This window comes from Camelus ferus, chromosome 22, assembly GCF_009834535.1.
Source record: "Camelus ferus isolate YT-003-E chromosome 22, BCGSAC_Cfer_1.0, whole genome shotgun sequence".
Taxonomy (NCBI): Eukaryota; Metazoa; Chordata; class Mammalia; order Artiodactyla; family Camelidae; genus Camelus; species Camelus ferus.
This window is the reverse complement of record NC_045717.1, coordinates 6015912-6037797: the sequence shown is the minus strand read 5'-3', so window position 1 is coordinate 6037797 and position 21886 is coordinate 6015912. Positions and strand designations below refer to the sequence as shown.

The window sequence follows — 21886 nt, the reverse complement described above, 5'->3', positions numbered from 1 at the left end:
GTAAGTGTCTAAAATAGTAGCTTAAGTAAGACAGACATTTATTTCTCTCTTGCTTAGAAGTCTGGGCAAGTATTTAAGGACAGGTACAGTGCCATTCAGTGGGCAGAAACCCAGGCTCCTTCTGTCTTGTTGCTCTGCTCCATATGATCTTCATCACACCGTCCAGGATGGTGGCATCTGCATTCTGGGCAGCTAGATGGAGAAAGGGACACAGTGGGTAATATCCACCAACAATCCCTGAAGTGGCCACAAGATGCTTCCCCTTACATCATAATGGCCAGAACTTAGTCACATGGCCACATCTAGCTGCAAGGGAAGCTGGGAAGTGCAGCTTTCATTCTGAGCACCCATATGCCCAGCCAAAAACTGGGAGCTCCATCCTCATGCAAAAATAGCATCCATAGTCAACCCTGTCTTGCATTTACTCTGTGCCAGGCACTGTCCTGAGTCCTTTAAATTCATCAGCACATTTCACCCTCACAACAGATCTATGAGGAAGGTAATATTATTGCCCCCATTTTACAGATGAGGACATTGAGGTACAGAAGTAAAATAAGTTAGTAAGGAGACAGGCTGGAATGTGATTCCCACGCAGTTTGGCTCCAGAGTATGGGCTCTGTTAACAGAGTTAACAGTTATGAAGAAAGGGAGAATGGCTATTGGCGGGCATGCACATTCTCTGTCCATAGAGCAGGGTGGAAGGCAGCAAGAGGAAGCACTCCAGACAAAAGAAACAGAAAATGCAAAAGCCTCCAGCCACCCAATGTAAGATCCTTTATCGCAGCACCTCTCAAACCTAAATGTGCTGAAGAATCTCTTGGAGATCATGGGAAATGCACTCTTCGTTCAGTAGTTCTGGGCTAGGGCTGAGAAGTTGCCCCATGGTGCCCAAACAGCTGCCCCGTGGACCACCACCAGGCTGTGGGCCATCTTTTGAGAGGGAGGACTCGCGGTCAAATGCCCACCACTGCATGGCTTCTCTCCTGCACAGGGCCAGGCCAACAAACAGTTCAACCAGTAGCTAGCTACCCAAGGCCCCTTCACCGTTCTTGCTGCCCCCAGGGTTTCCAGTTCTGGCTGAGATTTCCTTCTCTCTCCCAAGGGTGCCAGGCTCTTTGCTGAATGAATGAACGAGTAAATGTATGAAAGAGGGAATGCTGGAGGTGAGAGGGAAGGACAGGCCACCGACTGTAGGGTCCAAGAGAAGAGTTCGGTTCACTGGCTCCACTCTACACCAAACCTGGACTAACACTGTGCATTCTGAATCCTCCCAGGGGAACAGATACTACCATTTCCCTCTATTTAGAGATGAGGAAACTGGCTGCTTTTTTAACATGAGCGCCTGCCCTCCTCTTCCCCTGGAATTTTTCAAGCTCCGTGCTACCACAACCTTGGAGGTGGGGGCCAGCGACAGAAGGGGAAGTTCAGAATGCGTTTCCTCCACGTGGGTCTTGTGTTACAGCTACCGTCTTCTCTAATCCAGCAACTCCCCAAGGATATGCCGATTATCTGTGTATTTCACACAAGGAAACTGAGGCTCAGAGAGGTCTGCTGTCCTGCATAGCTGTGACTCGGAGTCCCGCTCAGTGAACTCAGGGAACAGCGCTGGAATGAACCACAAATGGAAGGTGGAAGTAGAGCTCCCAGGCCAGCTACAATAGCTTCGGGTGACTGAGCCCTTACCAGGTGCCTGGTACCGCTAAGCGGTCTCCCAACGTTCTCATTTGATCCCCAGGAAAAAGCTCCTCTAGTATGTGTTATCCGCCTCTTTGTTTAGACGTGAAGGGTGTGGGCTCAGAGAAGCCAAGTGTCTTTCCCAGAGAGGCACAGCACAGCAGGGACGTGCTTGGTCGACTTTACAAACCTAGGCCTGCCTGACCTCCTCCTTCCTCTCACAGCATTAGGCCCTTACTCGGAGTTCGAAGCTGCGCACAGTCCGTATCTGGACCATTCCACTCAATCTTCACAACTCAAGGAAATTGTTTTACAAATGCGAAATAACGGAGGCTGGAGAGGCAGAGGGATTTGCCTACGGAGAGAACGTGATGGAAAAATCCAGTGGGGGGTTCAGAAGGAATGGACGCGGGAGTCTTCCGGGGCTACCCCTCCGAGAGCCTTGACACCCAGCGCGCGCGCCCACGGCCCTCTCCTCCCAGACCCTGGGGCCCGGGGCTCCTTTAATGGGGCGGCGGAAGGGGCGGCCGGGGGCGCAGGCGGCGCCCAATGGGCTTCGCGGAGCGTCACTTCCCGGCGGCGGGAGGCGAGCGGCGAGGGCGGGGGGCGGCCGGCGGGGGCGGGGCGGCCGGAGGAGGTGTTGGCAGCCGGCTGGGACCCACGCGGCGCCGCGGCCCACCTGGCCTGCAGCGCTCCCACCCTCGGCGACGGCGGCGGCACGATGCCCTTTGACTTCAGGAGGTGAGTGTGGCAACCCCGCCACCGGGGAGCCCCTCCGCGAGCACGGGGGATGGGCACGCCGCGGACCCCTCCCGCCTGGAACGCAGAAGCGGCCCCCAGCGCTGTGCATGCGTCTGCAGGCCCTCGGGGACCCCAGGCGGGCCCCCTGCCGCACACAAAGCCAACGGGGGCCGCGGAGGTCCCCCTCCTGCAGCGGGAGGCGAGGCCACCCACCTTTCGGCCGCTCCACCCCTTCCCTCCGCGGAGCCCCAGCCCCTTCCCCAGGCTCCCCCGACACCTCGCAAACCGGCATCCCATTCCTCCCATCCTGGGATACAGATTTCCTCCCTCCCGCAGATGGGAGCCAGCAAACCATCCACTTCCTCTCCTCTACAGAGCCTCGTTTTGTGGACCCCACCCCAGCTGACAGGTGCGTCCAGGGCACCTTGGATAAGCCCCCAGGGGTCTGCAGCCCCATCCCACCAGACAGCAGCTGAAGGGTTTCATGTTTCCATAGCTTCGGGCTCCCCCCGGCTGGGCCGAACAGGAGGCCTGTCCCCCAGCCAGCCCTAGTCCTGTACTCTGGGTATGGGGGCTCTGTGGGGGAGGGGAGGAGGCCAGGGAGCTGTGGGCAGGGCTCGGCCGCGGGGCCCAGCCGGGCCTGGCCTTGGCTTTCTGCAGTCACCACAATGGGCCCTTTGTGGGGGTCAGCCTCCTCCTGGCCCACGTCGTGCTGGGCTACGCCTTTGGAAGCCTGCCTGAGAAGGGGTCTCCACCAGACTTTCCCTTGAGGTGCAGAGCCCTAGGGGATGCCCTGGCCTGAGGCAGCCAGACTGTGGCTGTACGGCCTGGAAAACAGCAGGGTTTTAGCACGAAGGAGCTGAATTAGAATCCTGGCTCTGCCCTCTTCAAGAGCATCTCGTTCTAGTCCAGATGTTAGGGGCGAAGGCTCTGGGTTCAGACCTCGCCTGAGCTGCTCGGCTAGATGACTCAGGCACATGTCTGAGCCCTCTCAGTATTTCTGTGTCACCACCTGCACATTGGGGCTAAAAATAAAGTCCCACCTGCATGGACTGAGTGCATGGGAAGTGCTTAACTCAGAGTCCAGTAGGGTGTAGCGCTCAAAAGTGGGATGTTAGTGGACAAGCAGCCTCTCCATGAGGCCATTTCCTTATCCACAAAATAGGGGATTCTGGTGCCTGCCTGCTCCTTCCCTCTCTACAGGTGTGAATGAAGTCAGGATAACGTGAGAGTCTTCCTGGGAAGAGAAGCCTGGCAGAGACCCCCATGGCACGTGGGCATATTGGGGTTTAGGGGCTTAGGCCTGGAGGGAACATTGGCTTTGGACCTCTTGCACTGACTGATGTGGTACTCAGCCTGCCCCGGACACCAGTGTCATCCCACCAACAGCCCCTTCCATGCAGCCCTGGGGCTGGCACCAGGGTCTCAGATGCACGCTTAAAGACCCCGGGTAGTTTGAAAGCAAGGAGAGCCCCCCTGATGGAATTCAAGGGCAGTCCTCATGTGGACAGTTAACATCTGGACCATGACAGAGCTGTAGCTGGCACATCAGTTCCTGGTTCCAGAAAGCCTCCCCTTACCCATACTGATAATTCCTGCCCCCACTCCCATCTCCATGTGATCCGGTAGGTTTTGGTGAGTTTGACCTTGCTGGGGAAGACATTGCTTTGGGGCGTTTAATTCATTCACTCTGCACCTAACCCCTGCCATTTTAAGAGGAGGAAGTTGAGGCCTGAGGGTTAAGGGTCTTGTCCTGGACCTCAGGGAAGCAAGACTGAAGAGTGGGCCCAGGTGCCAGGTCATGCACAACTCCTGACCTGTGCCCCCTGAGTTGGAGGTTTGGCGTGTCCAGATTCCCTGGGGGCCTCAGCTTAATGAGATAATTAATTTCTTGGAAGGCCCATACCACCACTTGAACAGTGAGAATGGATTTCAGCACTTCACACTGGCACCTTTGAGGATGAGCCTAGTAACCCGCACTTCTTAAGATCTGTACATCACAGGGCTCAGGTTCTAAGGAAGGGTCCACCCACCGTCCCACACACCTTCCTCCGCTTCGGTGTTCATTCATCAGACGTTTACTGAGTGTCTGCTCTGTGCTCAGTCCTCTGCCATGTGCCCCACTATGCAGAGCTGGGTGCCATGTGGCTCTGCCCTTTCAGGCCTCAAGAGGAGAAGGGAGGAGGGCATCCTGGGGTCCCAGGAGTGGGGGTATGGTGATCCAGAGTGTGTGGGGTGTCCACCAATGTACAAGCACTGTGGGGGTGCAGACTTGACGTCTGTTCCCTTGTCCCCTGTGAGAAGGAGTTTCAATCTTCATTTAAATCAGAGGAAAGGGAGACTGCTGGGTGGAAGCTCCTTTGCCCGGGGCCAGGCTGTGGTGAGCTGGTGGAGCTGGGATTTGAACTGGGGACTGTCAGCTCCAAAGCCTTAGCTCTGGGAGGAAAGGGTGGACTCAGAGAGTCCAACAACCCCGTAAGATCTCTTAAAAACTATGGGTGAATGGAGAGGGGCATACTCTGATCGGACCCCCCTCTCCCAGTCAGAGGCCGGGGAGAAGACCAGGCTTCCTGCTTCTTTTGCACCCTTAAAACAGAACAAAATCTTTTCCATCATAGGTTATTACAAGATACTGAATATAGTTCCCTGTGCTATGCAGTAGGTCCTTGTGGTTTATTTTATATCTAGTAGTGTGTATCTGCTAATCCCCCAAAGAATATATAACTGAATGCATGACTGAGTCACTATGCTGCACACCAGAAACTAACACAACGTCGTAAATCAACTATAGTTCAATTTAAAAAAGAAAGAGCAAGATCAGGAAGGCGGGGAAGGAACCGCCTGTCCTTTCTGATCGGTGCTCCCCTTGTCTCCTGACTGCCTGTGGGGCTTCACGTGCCTTGCCTCCTGTGTGCATCGTCTGAAGTGGGGATGAGAGCAGTGCCCATTGTGGAGAGGACTGACTGAGTCAATGTGTGTAACAGCATCAGACACAGATAAGCACCCAATGAATTTGGGGCGTTCTTTACGCCTCTTCTGTTATTTCATCAAAGCTCCCGTATGTCCTAACACTGTGTAACTCACTTAATTATTATACTTACTCCCTTTCTTCCTTGCATTCAAATAAGGGCCTCCGAGGGCAAAGATGTCTATTGATGTCGTTCACTGTTATGACTCTAGCGCCTAGAAGAGTGGTGGGCCACACTCGCGCCCAGGAAATGTCTCTCAGAGTCTGTTGAGGAAGCCAGAGGCACGGTGTGATTTGATATGCCGCATCTTCCTTTACTGGGGAGATCCCCCCCCCAACTTCCTTCCTCAAATGTGCTCTCCTCTAAATTGTAGTGGAGGGGGTGGGGGAGGAGGCAGAGTACAGAGGAGGGACCCTGGGCCTTCAAGGCTGACTCGTGTTTGCTTTGCTCCTGGTGCGCTGTTTTGTTAATCGCTGGACCTTGCCGTGGTGGAACTGGCCTTGTGTCCCAGTTCCGTGGGCGTTGGCTCTGCCTGGACCCAGTTCCGGCTGGCAGGGGCCAGGAGCACCTGCTGCCTCTGGCTCAGGCTGGGGTAGGTTGGGGGAGGGCAGTTCCTGCAGCCCAGGCCCAGGGGAGCCTGAGCGCTGCTTTCAGGGACGCAGTGGTGGCCACTTCCCCAACAATGGTGGCCCCCGAGTTGAAACCCCAAGACCTGGGGTGTGCTGTCACCCTGCCACTGACCATCCAGGCCCTGGGACAGTTGGCGTACCTTTTCCAAGCCTCAGTTTCTTCATGTTAAGGAGAGGTTGGCCTCTCCTGGACTGCCTCACCTGGAAGGGTAGAGGTAGAGGCGGATGAGATGTCCCTGCAGGGTAGGGCTGGCTGCATAATTTTTAGGGCCCAGAGCAAGATGAAAATGCAGAACCTCTTGTTGGAAAAGTATTAAGAATGTCAGGACAATGAGAGCAGAGTATTAAGCTAAGCCTGGACGCAGCCCGCTGAGCAGGAGACCCTGTGGAACTGCACAGGTCACTCGCCAATGACGCCATCCCTGCTGCACCTCCTTGGTTCCACCTCCGTCCCTTCTCAGCCTTCCGAGTCATCTGTCGTCTCCAGGAGACCCCAGGTCTCCTCCAGAATCCCAGGGTTGCTTTCCAAAATTGACCTGATTTTTTCACATCCTGATTGCAACCTCCACACAGGGCCCATGGCTCTGATCAATTCTGATTTCCTTAGCTCCCCATGCAGCCTTGCCTGAGGGGGGCCCCTGCAAATCCTTACAACCCCCTCACTCCCTGCATCCCATAAGTCCCAGCCCCCACGGTGGGCTCTGAGCACACAGTCAGCACTCAGCGGATAGTAGCTGACGTAAGTGCCCGTGTTTCTACCTGCCTCATTCCAGAAAGAACTTGGGGACGCTGAGGGAAACACATACTTCACAAGTTTTTAAAAATCTAAATAGACTTCAAAATCAAGGCATAGGGGAAATAAAGATTAGACGGCAGAGGAAAAATTTGGTGAAAATCCAGCCAGTAATTTGCGTTTGTTGAGCACTTACTAGTGCCTGACACCGGGGTAAGGATCTTTACTCATTTAACTCCCAGCAACCGTGCAATGCAGACCCTGCCATTGTCCCACTTTTCTGATGAGCCGGTTGACACGCAGCAGAGTTGAAGTCTGTGGCGGGTCAGCAGGAGGCACTGGGGTCGGAGCGCTGCTCTGCTGCTCAGAGCCCCACGTGTATCCTGCAGGCTTGTCTCTAAAGCTCTCCGCTTCATTCACCAAGTTCAAACTCCCCTGATTGGACTCCATGGCTTTCTCATCTCTAATCCTTTCCCAGCCGCGCTCATTAAGAAACTTAAAGTCATCAACTTTTTTTTTTTTTTTTAAACTGAAAGTGTGGTCTGACACCTGATTCTGAAATTGACTTTAAAGACCCCCACTGTGGTCTCAGGACAACGTACAGCATCTCACTCTGGAAGGTCCGGGTTTTCCCACTCCGGCCGCTGGGGCTTTAGAGTCGAGCATGTGTTTACCTGCTCATTGGATGTGGAAGGGGATGGAAAATCTCTCCTCTCGAGGCAGTTTGGATTCCTGACCTTGATGCCGTAGTATCTGGAGACTGGCTTGAGCCAACCGTGGCCTCATTGAGTTCCACTTCCCGTCTGGTAATCCTTCCACATTTCATTTTGGAGTTGCTGCTGGGCAGTTTTCATCAGGCATCGGAAAGGGTGTGAGGAGGGCACTTGGGGTGAGGCTTACCCACTACCTTTCCATCAGTGAGCCTCATTTCTGGCTGTCAGAATCGCTGGAGGGGTTTTAAAACTCCCCACACTCAGGTGGTGTGCTCCAGACCCAATAATCAGGATATGAAGATGCAGGCCTAGGGCATCAGAAGTTTTTTAAAGGCCTTCACATGATGCCAGTGCACAAGCCAAGACTGAAAAGATTGCTGTAAATCAGAAGAACCCATAGGAAGCAGGCTGAGAACACCAGGGCAGCCAGGTGCTGGGGGAATGAGTCCTCGGAGGGGAGGTTGGGGAGCAGAGCGTGGTCCCATCTGTCACCTCTGCATGACCTTCAGCCCACTGCTTCCCTATTCTGGGACTGTTCTTCACCGGTAAAGCTGTTGGTAAGGGAGGCGTGGTTACCTTTCCATTGATATCCTTGCTCTTCAAAATGTGGTCCCCACACCAGCCGCTTCAGCATCACCTGGGAGCTTGTTGGAAGTGCAGAATCACAGTGCCCACCCTGCCTCTGCATCTGCAGTCTGACAAGAGCCTCAGGTGGTTTGGATGTACTGTAAGATTGACAGAGCCCTGCTCTGTACGATTGACTAACTCAGCATCTCTATGTCCATGCTTATCAATGCCGTGTCCCCCGCTTGGAGATTCACAATGCATGTGTAACTTACTTAAGGCTCTGACAAGTCCTGCACAACAGGAACAGAGGTCACTTGGTTTAGCCCAGTTTTGCACAAACTTACTGTCTAAGCCACCCTGCTGTTCATAGGGCAGCCAGGATCCGTTCTCAGACTATTGTTTGGGAACCACAGTTCTAACAGATCCTTTAAGGGAGTGGTAATTAGCCTAATTGTCTGTTGTCAGCTTTAACATGTAGGTCTGTTAACTTAATTACATTGGTTGTCTATGCAGGGAAAGTACAGGACAGGGGGGGAATAAAACCCAACAACACTACTGTGTTTTGGTTTTTTTAAAGTCTTGACCCTTGGGAGAGGCAGGAGGACTCAGGACTCCCTGTACTACTGAGAGCTCAGGGCTATGTAAGGGGCTTTACAAATCCTCTCACGCTCTGAGTGGGCACTGTTCCTATTTTACGACCAGGGAACTCGACCCCCAAAGATGTTGGGTCACACAGCTGATGCATCAAGGGGCCCCCGGGGGACCAGCTCACACCTGACAGTATAATCCTTCCTTTGAACGCTTCCTTCTGGAACCTGCCGGGCAGCACAGCTGGACAGGAAGCAAGATCCGTTTGAAACGGACTGCACATTCTGTTTACCCAAAAGGTGGAAACCTTATTTGAGTTGAGAGGCCCAGCTGTTACCAGACTTTAGTCACAGGTCCCTGAAATGCTGGGGACTGGTGACGCGGTGGTTCTTCCACGGAGTTAGCGTTTCTCCCGCGTTCCAGTCTGGAGCTTGAATTTCTTCGGAGGAGGAAAGGAGGCGAGGCTAATGTTATTAGTAATGCCTGACGGCCCCTCAGCTGGTGATGTGTTGCGCACTGTGCCGGTCGTGTCATTGGACTTGAAAGTCACGCTGGCCCCATGAGATAGATATGATTATTAGTCATTGCTTTTCTTTATTTTATTTTTTTAGATTAACATACAGTAAAATTGCCCTTTTGTTGGCATACCCTTCTGTGGAATTCAGGACATTATAAAATGTCACCGCCCCTACAATCTAGATACAGGACAGTTCCATCCCCCTCAAGAAACTCTAAGATAGTTAGACTGTCGATTCAATTTTTTAAAATTGTGGTAAGAACACTTAAGATGGGATCTACCCCTCAACACGTTTTGAAGTGCACAATGCAGTGTTGTTCAGTACAGGCGTGGTGCTGGGCAGCAGATCTGCAGAACTTAATTCATCTTGCGTAACTGAAACTTTACACCCATTGAACAGCAGCTCCCCATTTCCTCCTCCTCCCAGCCCCTGGCAACCACCATTCTATTCTCTGCTTCTATAAGTTTAAATATTTTTAGATACCTTGTATAAGTGGAGGTAGTATCGGACCTTCTGTGACTGGCTTATTTCACTTAGCACAGTGTCCTCCGGGTTGATTCATGTTGTCATATATGGCAGGATTTCCTTTTTAAAGGCTGAATAATATTCCATTATATGTATACACCGCATTTTCCTTATTCATCTGTCCACCTATGGACACTTAGATGGTTTCTACATCTTGGCTGTTGTGACTAATGCTGCAGGGAACATCTATATCTCTTCAGAACCCCGATTCCAATTGTTTTGGGTAAATACCCAGTCGTGGGATTGTTGGATCATATGGTAGTTCTACTTTTAAGTTATTGAAGACCCTCCATACTATTTTCCATAGTGGTTGCACCAGTTTATATTCCCTGCACAACAGTGTTGGAGGGTTCCCGTTTCTCCACATCCTCACCACACTTGTTATCTTTTGCTTGTTTGGATAATAGTCATTGTGACAGGTGTGAGGTGCTATCTCACTGTGGTTTTCATTTGCATTTGCCGGATGATTAGTGACGTTGAGCATCTTTTCATGTACCCGTTGGCCATCTGTATGTCTTATTTGGAGAAGTGTCTGTTCAAGTTCTCTGCCCAGTGTTAATTGGGTTGTTTGGTTGTGGGTTTGTTGTTTTGTGTTTTGTGTGTGTGTGTTTTTTGCTGTGGAGCTGAAGGAGTTTCTTGTGTATTTTGGGTATTAACTACTTTTCAAATACATGGTTGGCAAATATTTTCTCCCAGTGAAACAGTTGCCTCTTCACCCTGTTGTTTCCTTTATTCATTCAGTTTTAAAACAGGAAGGCAAGGGTGAGAGCTGGGAAGTGACTGGCCCAGGGCACACAGCTGAGGAGGTACAGGACTGGGACTTGAACTTGGGTTCACCTTCCAGAGCCAGGGTACTTGACCTTGGTGCCATCCTGCCTCGCTGGTACCCTGACATTGTCGATTTTGATGATTCCCCACCAGGTCTTCATTGCCCTCATCTTTCTTGCTTTCACACCAGGAGCCCCTGACATGTAGAATTTAACCAAAATGTCCCTTGAGAACTTTGAGGGGAATCTGGTGATATTTGACTTGTTTGGAAGTTTTGCAGGGTCCAAGGGTACCTTCGTGGTGTGGAGCAGCTGTCTCCAAATCTTCAGGGGAAAGTGCTCCGCAGAGGGCCATCCTTTCAGAATGTCCGTCCACACTGCGAATCCCTCCGAGGGCTGCTTCCCTGGAGAATGTGGCCAGGCCGCCCCAGGAACAGACCTCCACGTTGTCCTCATTCAGATCCCTGTGGATCTGAGTCCCTTCCCCATGTTTCCCCATCACGGTACCCTGGACAAGACACTTTGCCTCTGTGAGCCTCGATTTTCCTCATCTGCAAATTGGGGTGCTCACACTTTCCTTGCAGGGTTTTATGAAGAGGAGGTGGGCTTGTGTGGAATGGGGGATGAGTGTGCTTAGAAAATGGAATGCATTTCCCTCTGTCTGGCGTGGCCTGGTGGCACTGTCCCCAAGCTCTCACTGAGCCCTGGTAGACCTCAGCAGAGGGGCATCTGGAGGGTGGACACGGTAAAACCGGGGCCCCTGGGGGTTGCAGGACCAGTGATGTACTCACATGAAAACACTTGAGTTCGACCCGGAGCTGGACTCCCCTCAGTGGCACCCACACAGTGACCCCAAACACCAAGGCCTTAATCTATGGTGGGAGAGAAAATGGTCAAATGGTCACACACCCGGATGCCCCCTGGCCGGGGCAGGTGTGGTGGTGGGCAGCTTGGTGTGGGCTGGGGCCCATCCAAGAGCGATGCTCCTTTGGGAAGGGGCAGCTCCCTGTGGCTTGTTGCCCTGCAGATTGCCCAATTTTTCAGGAAATGATGAAAATCTGATAAATAGTGTGAAAATCATTAGTAACTGCGTCCAGTTTTATTTTTGTTGAACATTCTGCTGGGCCAAACCAAAGCCTCCTGAGGGCTGATGATGGCCTGTGGTTGGCAGCGTACAACCTGTGTGTCACACATACCATTGTGACCCACAACACGCTAGCCGGGGCTTGGGGTGGAGCCCCTGGACTCCCGGGACGTGATCTGGGAGGCATGGACTTGGAGCCAGAGGCAAAGGAGTGAGGGACCCCCAGGTTCGGGCTGGGGCACAGTTCCTCCAGGCCTGTCAGCCGGGCTTCCCTCCTTTGGCTGGTGCTGGGATGGCCCCACCAGCCCTGCCCCAGCGCCTCACTTCCCTCTTCAGCAGCCCCAGGGCTGGCCAGAGCTCCGTTCGAGTGACACCCCCTCCTCCAGATCCTCTAATACCTTCAGGCCTCAGGGTGTCTCTTTCTGGTGACCTCCCAGGGCTGTGCTGTGACAACAGTGTTCACAATAGTCCCCATTTATCAAGTGCCAGGCTGAGGCCTTTCTGGGATTCCTTCAGTTCATCGTCACATCGGGTAGGAGCCAGGTGTCATTCCCACTTGCCTGATGAGGATCCTGGGCACAGAAGGGACAGGACTTGACCAAGGTGGCACAGACCATGGGCAAGGGGAACCCTCTGTCTGTGATGCTGGAGCCGGCCTTCTTAACCACTTGTGTGCCCCGGAGGGCAGTGTTATTGCCTCGATTTGAACCTGGGGGTGGGGGCGCTTCATGGACACCCCTAATGTCAGCTGCCTTGTAGGGAGAGGGGCTCTGGGTACCTGAGAGGGGGCTGAGCCTGGCTGACCGTTTCCAGGCCTGAATGACACTGTACATCTTTGGGCAGGAGATGACTGCCGAACCCCTGCTGGGGACCCGGGCTGGGGGTGTGGTCCTTCCCGTGGGGAGCCGGTGGGGCTGACCATCCTGCCCTTTGTCTGCGTGGTCTCCAGAGCCCCAGTCAACAGGCCAGGGACGGGCTGGGGTGGCAGAGTCATCTGTTCATTGAACACATTTATTGAGGACCTGCTCTGTGCTGGGCACTGTTCTTGAAGCTGGGGCTGTAGCACTGAGCCAGACAGTCAACTCCTGTCCCCCCAGCCACATGGAATTTATGTTTCAGTTCTGGTATTTTTCTTGTCTCTTTTTTTAAATTAAATACACTTTTAAATTTTGGAATAATTTTGAATTACAGAAAAAGTGTAAAGCTAGTTCAGATCCCCCCATCCAGTGTTCCCCCTGGTTCACACATACATCACCACGTCTGTCACAGCTAAGAAACTGACACTGGATGTTGTTACTAACAGAACTCCAGACTTTGTTTGGATTTCGCTTGTTTTCTGCTAAGGTCCTCTTACTGCTCCAGATCCCAGCCAAGATCCTGTGTTGTATTCGGTGGTCACGTCTCCCCAGTCTCTGAATGGGGACAGTTCCTCGGTCTCTCTTGTTCTTCATGAGCTTGGCAGTCTTGAGAATCGTGTCCGGGTATTATCCTGCGGTTTGACAGATGTTTTCTCACGGTCAGATTGGGTCTCGGGTGGAGGGTCCTTCTCAGGGCATCCTGTCGGGGGTGCCTGACATCCATGTGACGTCACTGGTGACATTGACCCTTCGTACCTGGATCCGGCGGCATGTGCCAGGCTGCCCCTGGATCGCTCCTCACTGATCAGCAGTCTTTCTCCCCACCCTCCTCACTATAAGCTGGCTCTCCCACCAGTTTCTAAAATCCCTTGCAGCAGAAGTTCATTTCTTGCTCTTGCAAAGTCCAGAGGCAGTGGGGATGCTCTGCCCCTCACGGGCACCGAGAAACCCGGCTGCCTTCCGTCTCATGACCCCTCTTTCTCAAGAGTGTGTAGGACCCTCCCTGAGGCCCAGTGTGTGGAGGGTCTGGATTTGGCACCATCACTTTTGTCCTGAACCGAGGACCTGGCCCCACCCAATTCCAGGGGCAGCCAGGACATCGGGTCGGGCCATGGGCCCAGGAGGAAGAGGAAGGGAACGGGCCTTGATGCGGATAATCGCTGGCAGAGATGCTAACTCCAGCCAGTATTTTCAGCCTCCCACCCTTCTGGTTCCATCTCCATAGTTGGGGGGCACATTTCCCAACATGTGTTACTGACTCGATAAACTTTTCTTTCAACTACTCAGTTTTAGAATTTAATGCTTGTTTGCAAAAGGTAACTTTATAACATCTTTGAAAATGGAAAAATAGTATCACCTACCACAGATAGATACAAATCATTGCAGGGTTGTTCATTCTAGCTGGCTGGTGCCCACTAAGGTGGCGGCTGGGCCTGTTAAAATGGGTGTTAGCAAGTGCTGGGGAGACGAGATGAGAGGCTGACGGCCAGCGAGCCCCGCCCTGAGACGGTCTCTGTGGTGTTCTCGGAACACTCAGATGAGAACTGAACAGGGAACGGCCTCACTGTGAAGTCCAATGCCATTTTAACCACCAGGTCCCCGCAATGCCTGGAATCACTCCACGCCACACTGGTGGCATAGGGGCCACACTTTGGGAAATGCTGGCTTAAGGGACAACCAGCACACCATTTGTGCACAGGCGAATCCAAAACCTGGTGCAGGGAGAGAGGGATGAAATCACCCTTCCACCTCGCAGCACTCATCACTTTGTAGTTTGTACCTTGAGGGAGGAATCAATGGTGTCACGTAACCAGTGGGGAAGCTGAGGCCCAGAGCAGGACACGACCCTCTCCATCCCCCACCCCCCGAGCCCTGCAGGGCTTACAGCGCTTCACTGTCCCTGGCTGCCATCTGTGGTCGGGAAAGGCTTCCTGCCCCAGGTGCCACCACACTGGGCGGGTCATGTGTGCTCAAGCTGCTGTCCCATCTCTCTGTTCCTCTCACCCATCGCCTGCCTGCTACATGTGACTGTGTTTGCACAGGAATGCCAGCCTCCCAGACTTGCTTCAAGGAGCCGAGAAATCAGAGGGCAGCCCTGGCATCCTCGGGAACCTGTCACCCATTCACCGGCCCAGTGGGTGACACAAGATTTGTCCGGGGACGGCCTCAGTGGGTACTGTCCCCGGGGAACTGCTTAGCTGCATGCTGTGGAGGGCGGGGCTCCCCGGATATCCTGGCATGCCTTTCTGAAGTTGCTTTGTGGCCCTGACTTGGGTGGACTCCACGAATGGTTTGCTCACAAAGCAGAGGGGTCCAGCTTCCTCTCGTGCTCCTAACTCCCCTCCCTGATGAGCCACCCACTCCAAGTTATCGCAGCACCAGGCCCACCTGCTGGAAACAGGCAGTGTGCCCTGGATCTCCCAGCGACATGGCCAAAGGGTACTGTTACTCCTGTTGTGGGGATGAGGAGATTGAGGCCCAGGGAAGCGGGGTTCATTCATCCGTTCATGCACTCATTCAAAGATTTACTGGGGGGGAGTCTTGGGAAAACAGACTGACATTGTCTTTACTGTTGTGCCATTTCCAGGGTAGTGGGGAAGGTGTGCTTAATGACAGTGAAGAAATAATGGCACAAATATTTTCCACTGTGGTGAGGACCGAGAGGGAAGGAAACGGAGGCAAGGAGTGTGCGGAGGAGGAGCTGACTGGAGCAGCTTGGCCAACTCATGCCCTTCCTCCAAAAAGACCTTCCCAGACAGCTTCTTTGGTCTTATTTGGGTCGTTCCCCCTCCCCATGCCCCTTCCCTGGCTGTGCCGTGTCATCACACCTGGATCTGTCCTTCAGATCCCTTAGCACACTTGCAGTGATCTGTATGTGCTGTTTGTCCTTGAACATCTGTCTGTCTGTCTCGATGGCGTCCAAGCTCTTGAGAGCAGGGACTGAATCTGTTTGCTGCTCATCACTGGCTCCTGGTGTCGAGCCCGGGGTCTGCACGCAGCGGGTGCTCAGTAAATTTTTATTAAGTAAAGGAAGGAGAGAAGGGCTAGTCAAGCTGGAATCAGATCCCAAGTTCGTGAAGGTGGGGCCCATGCTCCACTGACCTCGCGCCTCCCACCTCCCATGAAACAGCTCAGAACCCCAAACAAGATGAGACCTCCCAGACCTGGCAGAGGGGTCCAGGTAGGCTGGGATCAGGTGCTTCGTGGCCATCTCTCTTTGTGTTTGGAGGATGTTTTCAGTTTTCTTCTAAGAGTGTAAGTGTCTCAGAAAGGATTTATTTCTTTAGTGGTGGGAATGGAAAATGTTCCCTACTGAATGGGTCCTGCGGATTGGGAAATCAGACGTTGCTCAGGCCCTGCCCAAAGCGGGAGTGGGTAGCCAGCTGCCCGTCCCAACAGGAGGCTCCGAGCGCCCCTCCCCACTACTAGTTCCACTTGCTTGAAATGGCCTGTTAGTCCCTGGAATCTGAGGTGGGGACCTGGGAGGGAGCAGACCCTGACATTCTGCCTTCACCCCACCCAGAGGCCCAGGCCTAATTGTTCCCCTTTTGAGAAGACAGAGGCTCAGAGAGGTTGAGGGCTAGGCCCAGAGCCACACAGCTGGCAAAGTAACAGCCAGCCCCTGAAGTCAAGACTCTCTGCCCCCTAGAAAGTGATAGTTTCTGTTAGATCACCTGACCCTGGAGAGCCAAGCGGCCTGGTTTTCAGTTTCAGTGAAACGATTCTGTTCTCTCCAGAACTGGCAGGTTTCCCTAACCTCCTGGGTCCTGCCCTGCCTCCTACCTCCCAGCCCCAGGTCTGGTCCAGTTGGGCCTGGGAATCTACATCTTTCAGAGTGTCCTCAGTAATTCTTAGGAACCAGGAAACTGGGGAAACCCTGAGGAAGGGACCACCGTTGTGACTCAGGTGTAATTCTGGGACTGAGCACCACAGATCTTAATTAACTTAATTAATAAGGATTATCATGAATGCATGACATGCGGCTTAAGAGTTTAGAAAGACTTTAAACCTATTACCTTATTCAGTTCTCACAACAAACCCAGGAAGTAGGGGCTTTTATGTCTCCCATTTTACAGATGAGAAAACTGAGGTGGGGTGGTTTGTCCCATTTTTCGTATGTTCTCAGGTTCCAGGCTGATAAGAATCTGTAAACACAGGGGCTGGCAGGGCCTTAAGATGGATGGAGCCAGCCCCTTCATTTTGGAGCTGGGGCCCCCGCCCCGATTCACCCCGCAAGCCAGGTGCCTAGGGCTATTCCCCTCTCTCGGACCTGAATGCCTTTCCCCAAGCTGGCTTCAGTTGGCTGAGCCTCACAACTCGGGCACACTCAAAACCAGGTGGTTTGTCAGAGCTGAGTTAACCCTGAGTCAAGGAGGAATGAGAGGGTTCACCCACCCACCTCTTTCCTGCCCCACCCCACCTGCCCCTCCCTGGGTCAGGCCCCTCACAGTGGGGTCACACAGACGCGTCACCCTCCTTGGACCTCTGCCTGCCCCCACACTCACAGGAGCATGAAGAGTCAGCCACCCAGGACTCAGCTTGTCCCAGAGCCACTGTTGCGAGCTGCAAGGCAGACCTGGGACAGCTGGGCTTTGGAGCCTGGCGCACCTGGGACCCAATCCTGGTGCTTCCGCCCATTTGCTGTGTGACCTTGGGCAGCTCACTTCACCTCTCTGAGCCTACTTTCTGGTCTACAAATGGGGACATGAACCCTGACCCCACACACCTCTCACAGCTGTTGCCTCACAGTAGGTCCTAATTCGGTGACATGGCCCCTCCGCTTCCTTCCCCCGTTTATGAAACTTCCTGACAGACTTGACCTAAAGCAGGGATTGTAAACTGGTAGTGTTGAGGGTTGATTTCTGCCGAGTCACAGGTGTGATTATTTGGTCCTCACGTTTAAAAAAATTTTAAGTTAAATGCCAGCATTCCAAATTAGATTTCACATAAAAATCTGGGTTTCTAGTGCCTCTGGAAGAATGGGGCTCCTTGGCCTCACTGGCCAAAAGGAAAAGAATCAGAATCAAAAAAATAAATAAATAAATAAATAAATAAAGAATCAGAATCAGGTGTATCGTCATCATTTGGTTTGGGGGGCAGTGTTGTATTTCTCATGTCTCCCCCTTAACCCCAGTGCTTAAAGATTCTCTAAGACCGCCCCATGGGGAAGGAGTAGAGATGAGGAGAGTGAGACTGAGAAATGGTCTTTAATTTTTCGAAACGCTAGCGCCACCTGCCCGGGTGCCATGTGCCAGTGTTTTTACCTGCAGGACCTGGATCAGGCTGGCCAGTGGCATCTAACTCAGACCACGTCCTCACAGGGTTTTTCTACAGACCCCATGCCCACAGTGGACACCAGGCACCTCGACAGGGAGGTCTCCCTTTGGAAGGAGCCATTGGGGTGGAGAAGGGGGTTAAGCGGTAGAGACCAGGGTTAAGAGCTTGGCGTCCAAGCCTCCCACCGCGCTGTCAGCGCTTCGCCCTGCCTTGGCCACTCTGGGTCCCCAGAGTCTAGGTCAGTGATGGGCATGCTGAAAAAAACGTGTCGTATAGTGAACGAGCAGTCTCCCCAGTTTGAACCACTGGTTTGTCACCCGCGTCATCAGCAGGGGTGGTGACGGTACCTTACTCCCGGGGGACAGCAGAACTTCAATGAGAAAACTTGGCTAAGTTGCTCTGCGTGGCACCCCACTGTGGTAACCGCCAGCCGCGTGGCTGTGACTAGTGTGTAGTTTGCACAGGTGTTTCTGTGCCTGAACCTTGAGTCTGGCCACCGCTCGGGACTCTGGCCCTGCAGGTGACGATGTTACAGCCGTCATTTGAGAATCTTTCTGCGCACACTGGCCGTAACAGCCCAGAGGAGGGCGGGCAGGCAGGCTTGGCCAAGGGAGAGGACCTCTGGAGAGAGCCACGCGTTTGTCAAAGAAGCGCCCGTGTGTGCAAGTGTGCATACGTATGTGCATGTGTGTGACACTGTGAGTGTGTTTGCTGAAGTCCCACGAGGTGGCCGTCCCTGCCCCAGCCGGTGTCACATCCGGGGTGTCCTAGCATGGAGACATGGGCTGTGGACTCGGTGTCCACCCGCTCACAGGCTTAACCGGTTCACCATGTGCTGCTGTTGCACAGAAGACGTGATAGTAGGAACGTGCCCCGGGCCCTGCAGGCTCTGTGACGTGTGAGCGACTCCTGGGTCTGCTGCAGCCTCAGGTTTGGAAGCTGCCAGAAGAATCCCGGCTGCAACCCCCACGGCGTGCGTGCGGGCCTTCAGAGTCCCTTTCTAGCCCTGAGGGCTCCGGGAGTGGAAGTGGAGGGGCTGGTCAGGCTGCCCAGAGTGTCTTCCTCGGTAGACCCTTCTGCCGGTTACCTGTTAGCTGTTTTCAGGACGCATACCCAGCACTTCCCTCCTGTGAAAACCCCAGTGGCTCTGTTGGGAAGAAGTCACCCCTTTCACAGATGGTAGGACTGAGGCCCACGGGAGTCAGTCTGCTCAGCTCACTGGGGCAATTTGCTGGTTCAAATTCAGATTCCCATGGGCCTGCCAAGAGAGTGTCATGTGGGGAATCAGGGCCCTGGCCTCTATGTTTTTAAGCCACCTCTCTGGGGGCGTTGTAGTGATCAGGAGGCGGGGAGCCCAAGCCGGGACTCTGGGCTTGTGCTCTGGCCCTGCTGTTTGCTCAGTCGGCCAGATCATTCGCTTCTGTGGGCTTTGTCAGTTTCCTCTGCTGTGGGATGTGGGGAGTAAGTGGTACCCGCCTTGGAGCGTGGTTGTGAAAATTCTGTACATTCTTGGGGTTCAGGGAGTATTGATTTGTTGCTATCATTACACTTGAGATTTGTTACAAAAGCAATTTAAGAAACAGAAAAGATATGTGTGTGTGTGATGTACAGGAGAGTCATCCCATCTCGTTTGAAGTGGGAGTCTCAGGATGCTGGAATCAGGGTCCCTCTGCCCCCATTTTAGAGATGAAACCACTGAGGGGGAGATTGGACTTGGGAAGTCCCATGGAGGTGGCTGCCTTGGGTCGGGGCAGCCGTGGGCTGGAGTGTCACAGGTCACCGCACCCCTACCTTCACCTCCCCCTGAGTGACGTTTCTCAGAACACCAGGAAACACCTCCGGGCAGGAATGGTGACACTGATTTCCAGGAGGGCAGTGGGGGCAAGAGAGGAAGCACAGCCACGTGCCTCCCAGACTTGGTCTGGCTCCAGGGAACACAGCTTCCAGTGATCGCCTCACTTCTCCACTGGTGGCTCTGCTGGGCCAGAAGTTCCCCCTAGAGCTTGTCTGCTGAGATGCTCTCAGTCCCAGCCAGTGCTCTGCTTGCTCATTTGCTCACTCATTCGTGTCACAGTTAAACGCGAGCACCTGCCGTGTGCCAGGTGCTGTGCTGGCGCTGGGTACCAAGATGAATACCACGGAGATGGTACCTACTCTCATGGAGGGGCCATTCCAACAAGGAGGATGGACAGTTAAGTGATTAAGAGTTATCTGAGCAAGAACGCCCAGGGATCTCAGGGGATACTCTGATCTAACTTGGTGCGAGGTCCAGAGAGGCCCTCCCCAGAGTGCCACCTGGAGGCCTTGAGATGAGCAGAGCTGGGTGGATGCCCGGGCCAGGGTTCCAGGCCCCACCAGAGGCAGAGGCAGCTGTGAATTGTCAGCACTCAGCGAACTGGCTGGAGGACGCATCATGGGTGCAGTGGGGGGGTGTGTCCGTGACCTTCAGCACGATGAGGACAGGGGTGAGCAGGGAGCTGGGTTCTGTCTGTGCTGTGGGCAGCCCACAAGTCTGCTCTACAGAGACGGGCCTGGGTGCAGGCGGCGGGGGCCAGGCCAGCAGCCGCTGGCTCTTACACTGTCCTGTCATTCTGCCAAGAGGCCTCTTTGATTCACATTTTCCACGTGGACTTGATGTTTTAGAAATGCTGACCTTCAACTAATCAAATGCCACTTATTAAATTGCAAGTCATATCCTATTCAATTTACAAAAAAGACAATGGACCGGTGACTGAGTTCATGGCCTGTTGGCAAGAGGGAACTTGACAGCCCTTGAGGCCAGAGAAGAGACAGGTGCCTTATCAGTGATCCCCACCACTACCGTCCCCATGTCCCCAGGGGGTGGGCAGTGTGTCTGTTCTGTGAGAAACTGGACTGAGGGTGAGGCTAGGTTAGCAGCCAGACTGGAGGAGCCATGACAAGGCTGGAATGCCCGGTCCAGGAAGGTGGACTTGAGTTCTAACTCACAAGAAGCAGAGTCTTCTTAGAAAGGTGAGGTCGGCTCATATGGGCTGGACTAGAAAAGAAGACAAAAGACAGAATGTGCACAAGCAAGGAGTGAACTGGGAGGGCACTTGAGAAATGAGTTGAGGTGGGGTCGGGGAAGGGATGGCATTCTGGGTGAGGGGCTCTGCAGCTTGATGAGATCGGGAGGCAAGGATAGCAGAGTGGGAAAAGGCAGGGGATACGACAGGCATGTGAGGTGGGCCTAGTTTGTGGACCATCCAGAGGAACTCAGCTTGGGGTCTGCATGTGCTGCATCAGGCAGTGGGGAGCCACAGCAGGTTCTTGAGCAGGGATGGCACTTAGGAAGGAGAGAAGGATCAAATGAATATAAAAACTCTCTAGGCATGGACTAAGGGAAACTGAAAGCCCGTTGGCTTGGATTGATGTGTTTCCCAAAGAGAGTGGGGCAGCGTTCTCCCTGATTCTCCCTGACGGGATGACTGCTCCTTATTCACGCCCTCGAGGAGACAGAAGACAAGACTGTGGAGGCCAACCTGAGACCGAATCCATGCATCCAAAATGCCTAAAGCACATTACAGACAGACGGGCAGCAGTGGGAATTGTAGCCAAGGGTTGGGGCCCCTGAAATCCCCACAGCAGGAAATGCACAGTTGAGACATTTAAAAGTCTTTTAGAAAATAGCACTGGGGTCCCAAAGCCATTAGTGGATCTTAGGGACCTGTTGATGTTTGCTGAAGTTCACTGGAATAGCACAGTGAAGACACTGAAGACTGAAGACAGTGAAGAGACTTAAGATGCATTAAGCATCTTAAATTAGGAATAACAGGAACTTCTCTCAGCTTCAGTTTCCTCATCTGTAAAATGGTCCTAACCATAGTGCCTGCTTCCTACGGCTCTTCTGAGGATTAAATGGACTGAGGCAGGTGAGACTTGGCTGGGGTAGGTTCTCAGCTGATAGCTTGCAACGGTCCAGTTCATTTCCTCTCACCGTCCTTACCCGCTAAGAGCATGAGCATCTCCGTTCCAGCAGTTTCAGGGAGATGCCTGTACATTTGTCTCTCTCTCTCTCTCTTTTTTTTTTTTTTTTTTTTTTTTTTGCAGGAATGCCTGGTGTAAGAGACCCTCCCTATTTGATCTAGAAATAAGCTAGAGTCTGGACTGTTCATTGTGTGCCGCAATGAGCAGTCATAGCTCTGACCCCACTCCTTCCCCGCTGTGGGGGTCTCAGGCACGTCCTTCATCCCCCTGGGACTCAGCTTCCTCACCTGTAACAATGG

At 53.3% G+C, this 21886-nt stretch overlaps 1 protein-coding gene across 4 annotated transcripts in view; it reads left to right on the top strand.

The window, feature by feature from the left end:
• The first annotated feature begins 1951 nt into the window (after positions 1-1951).
• ERGIC1 (endoplasmic reticulum-golgi intermediate compartment 1) overlaps positions 1952-21886 on the top strand; it is a 99936-nt gene continuing 80001 nt past the window's right edge. For 2 of the 4 annotated variants that reach the window (XM_032465085.1, XM_032465084.1), the window contains exon 1: positions 1952-2415. In XM_032465085.1, the coding sequence (XP_032320976.1) occupies positions 1991-2415 (425 nt within the window). In that variant the 5' untranslated portion in view covers positions 1952-1990. Of the gene's footprint in view, positions 2416-2790; positions 2825-21886 lie in introns of all 4 variants that reach the window. The other 2 variants (XM_032465086.1, XM_032465087.1) reach the window with 2 other exon arrangements.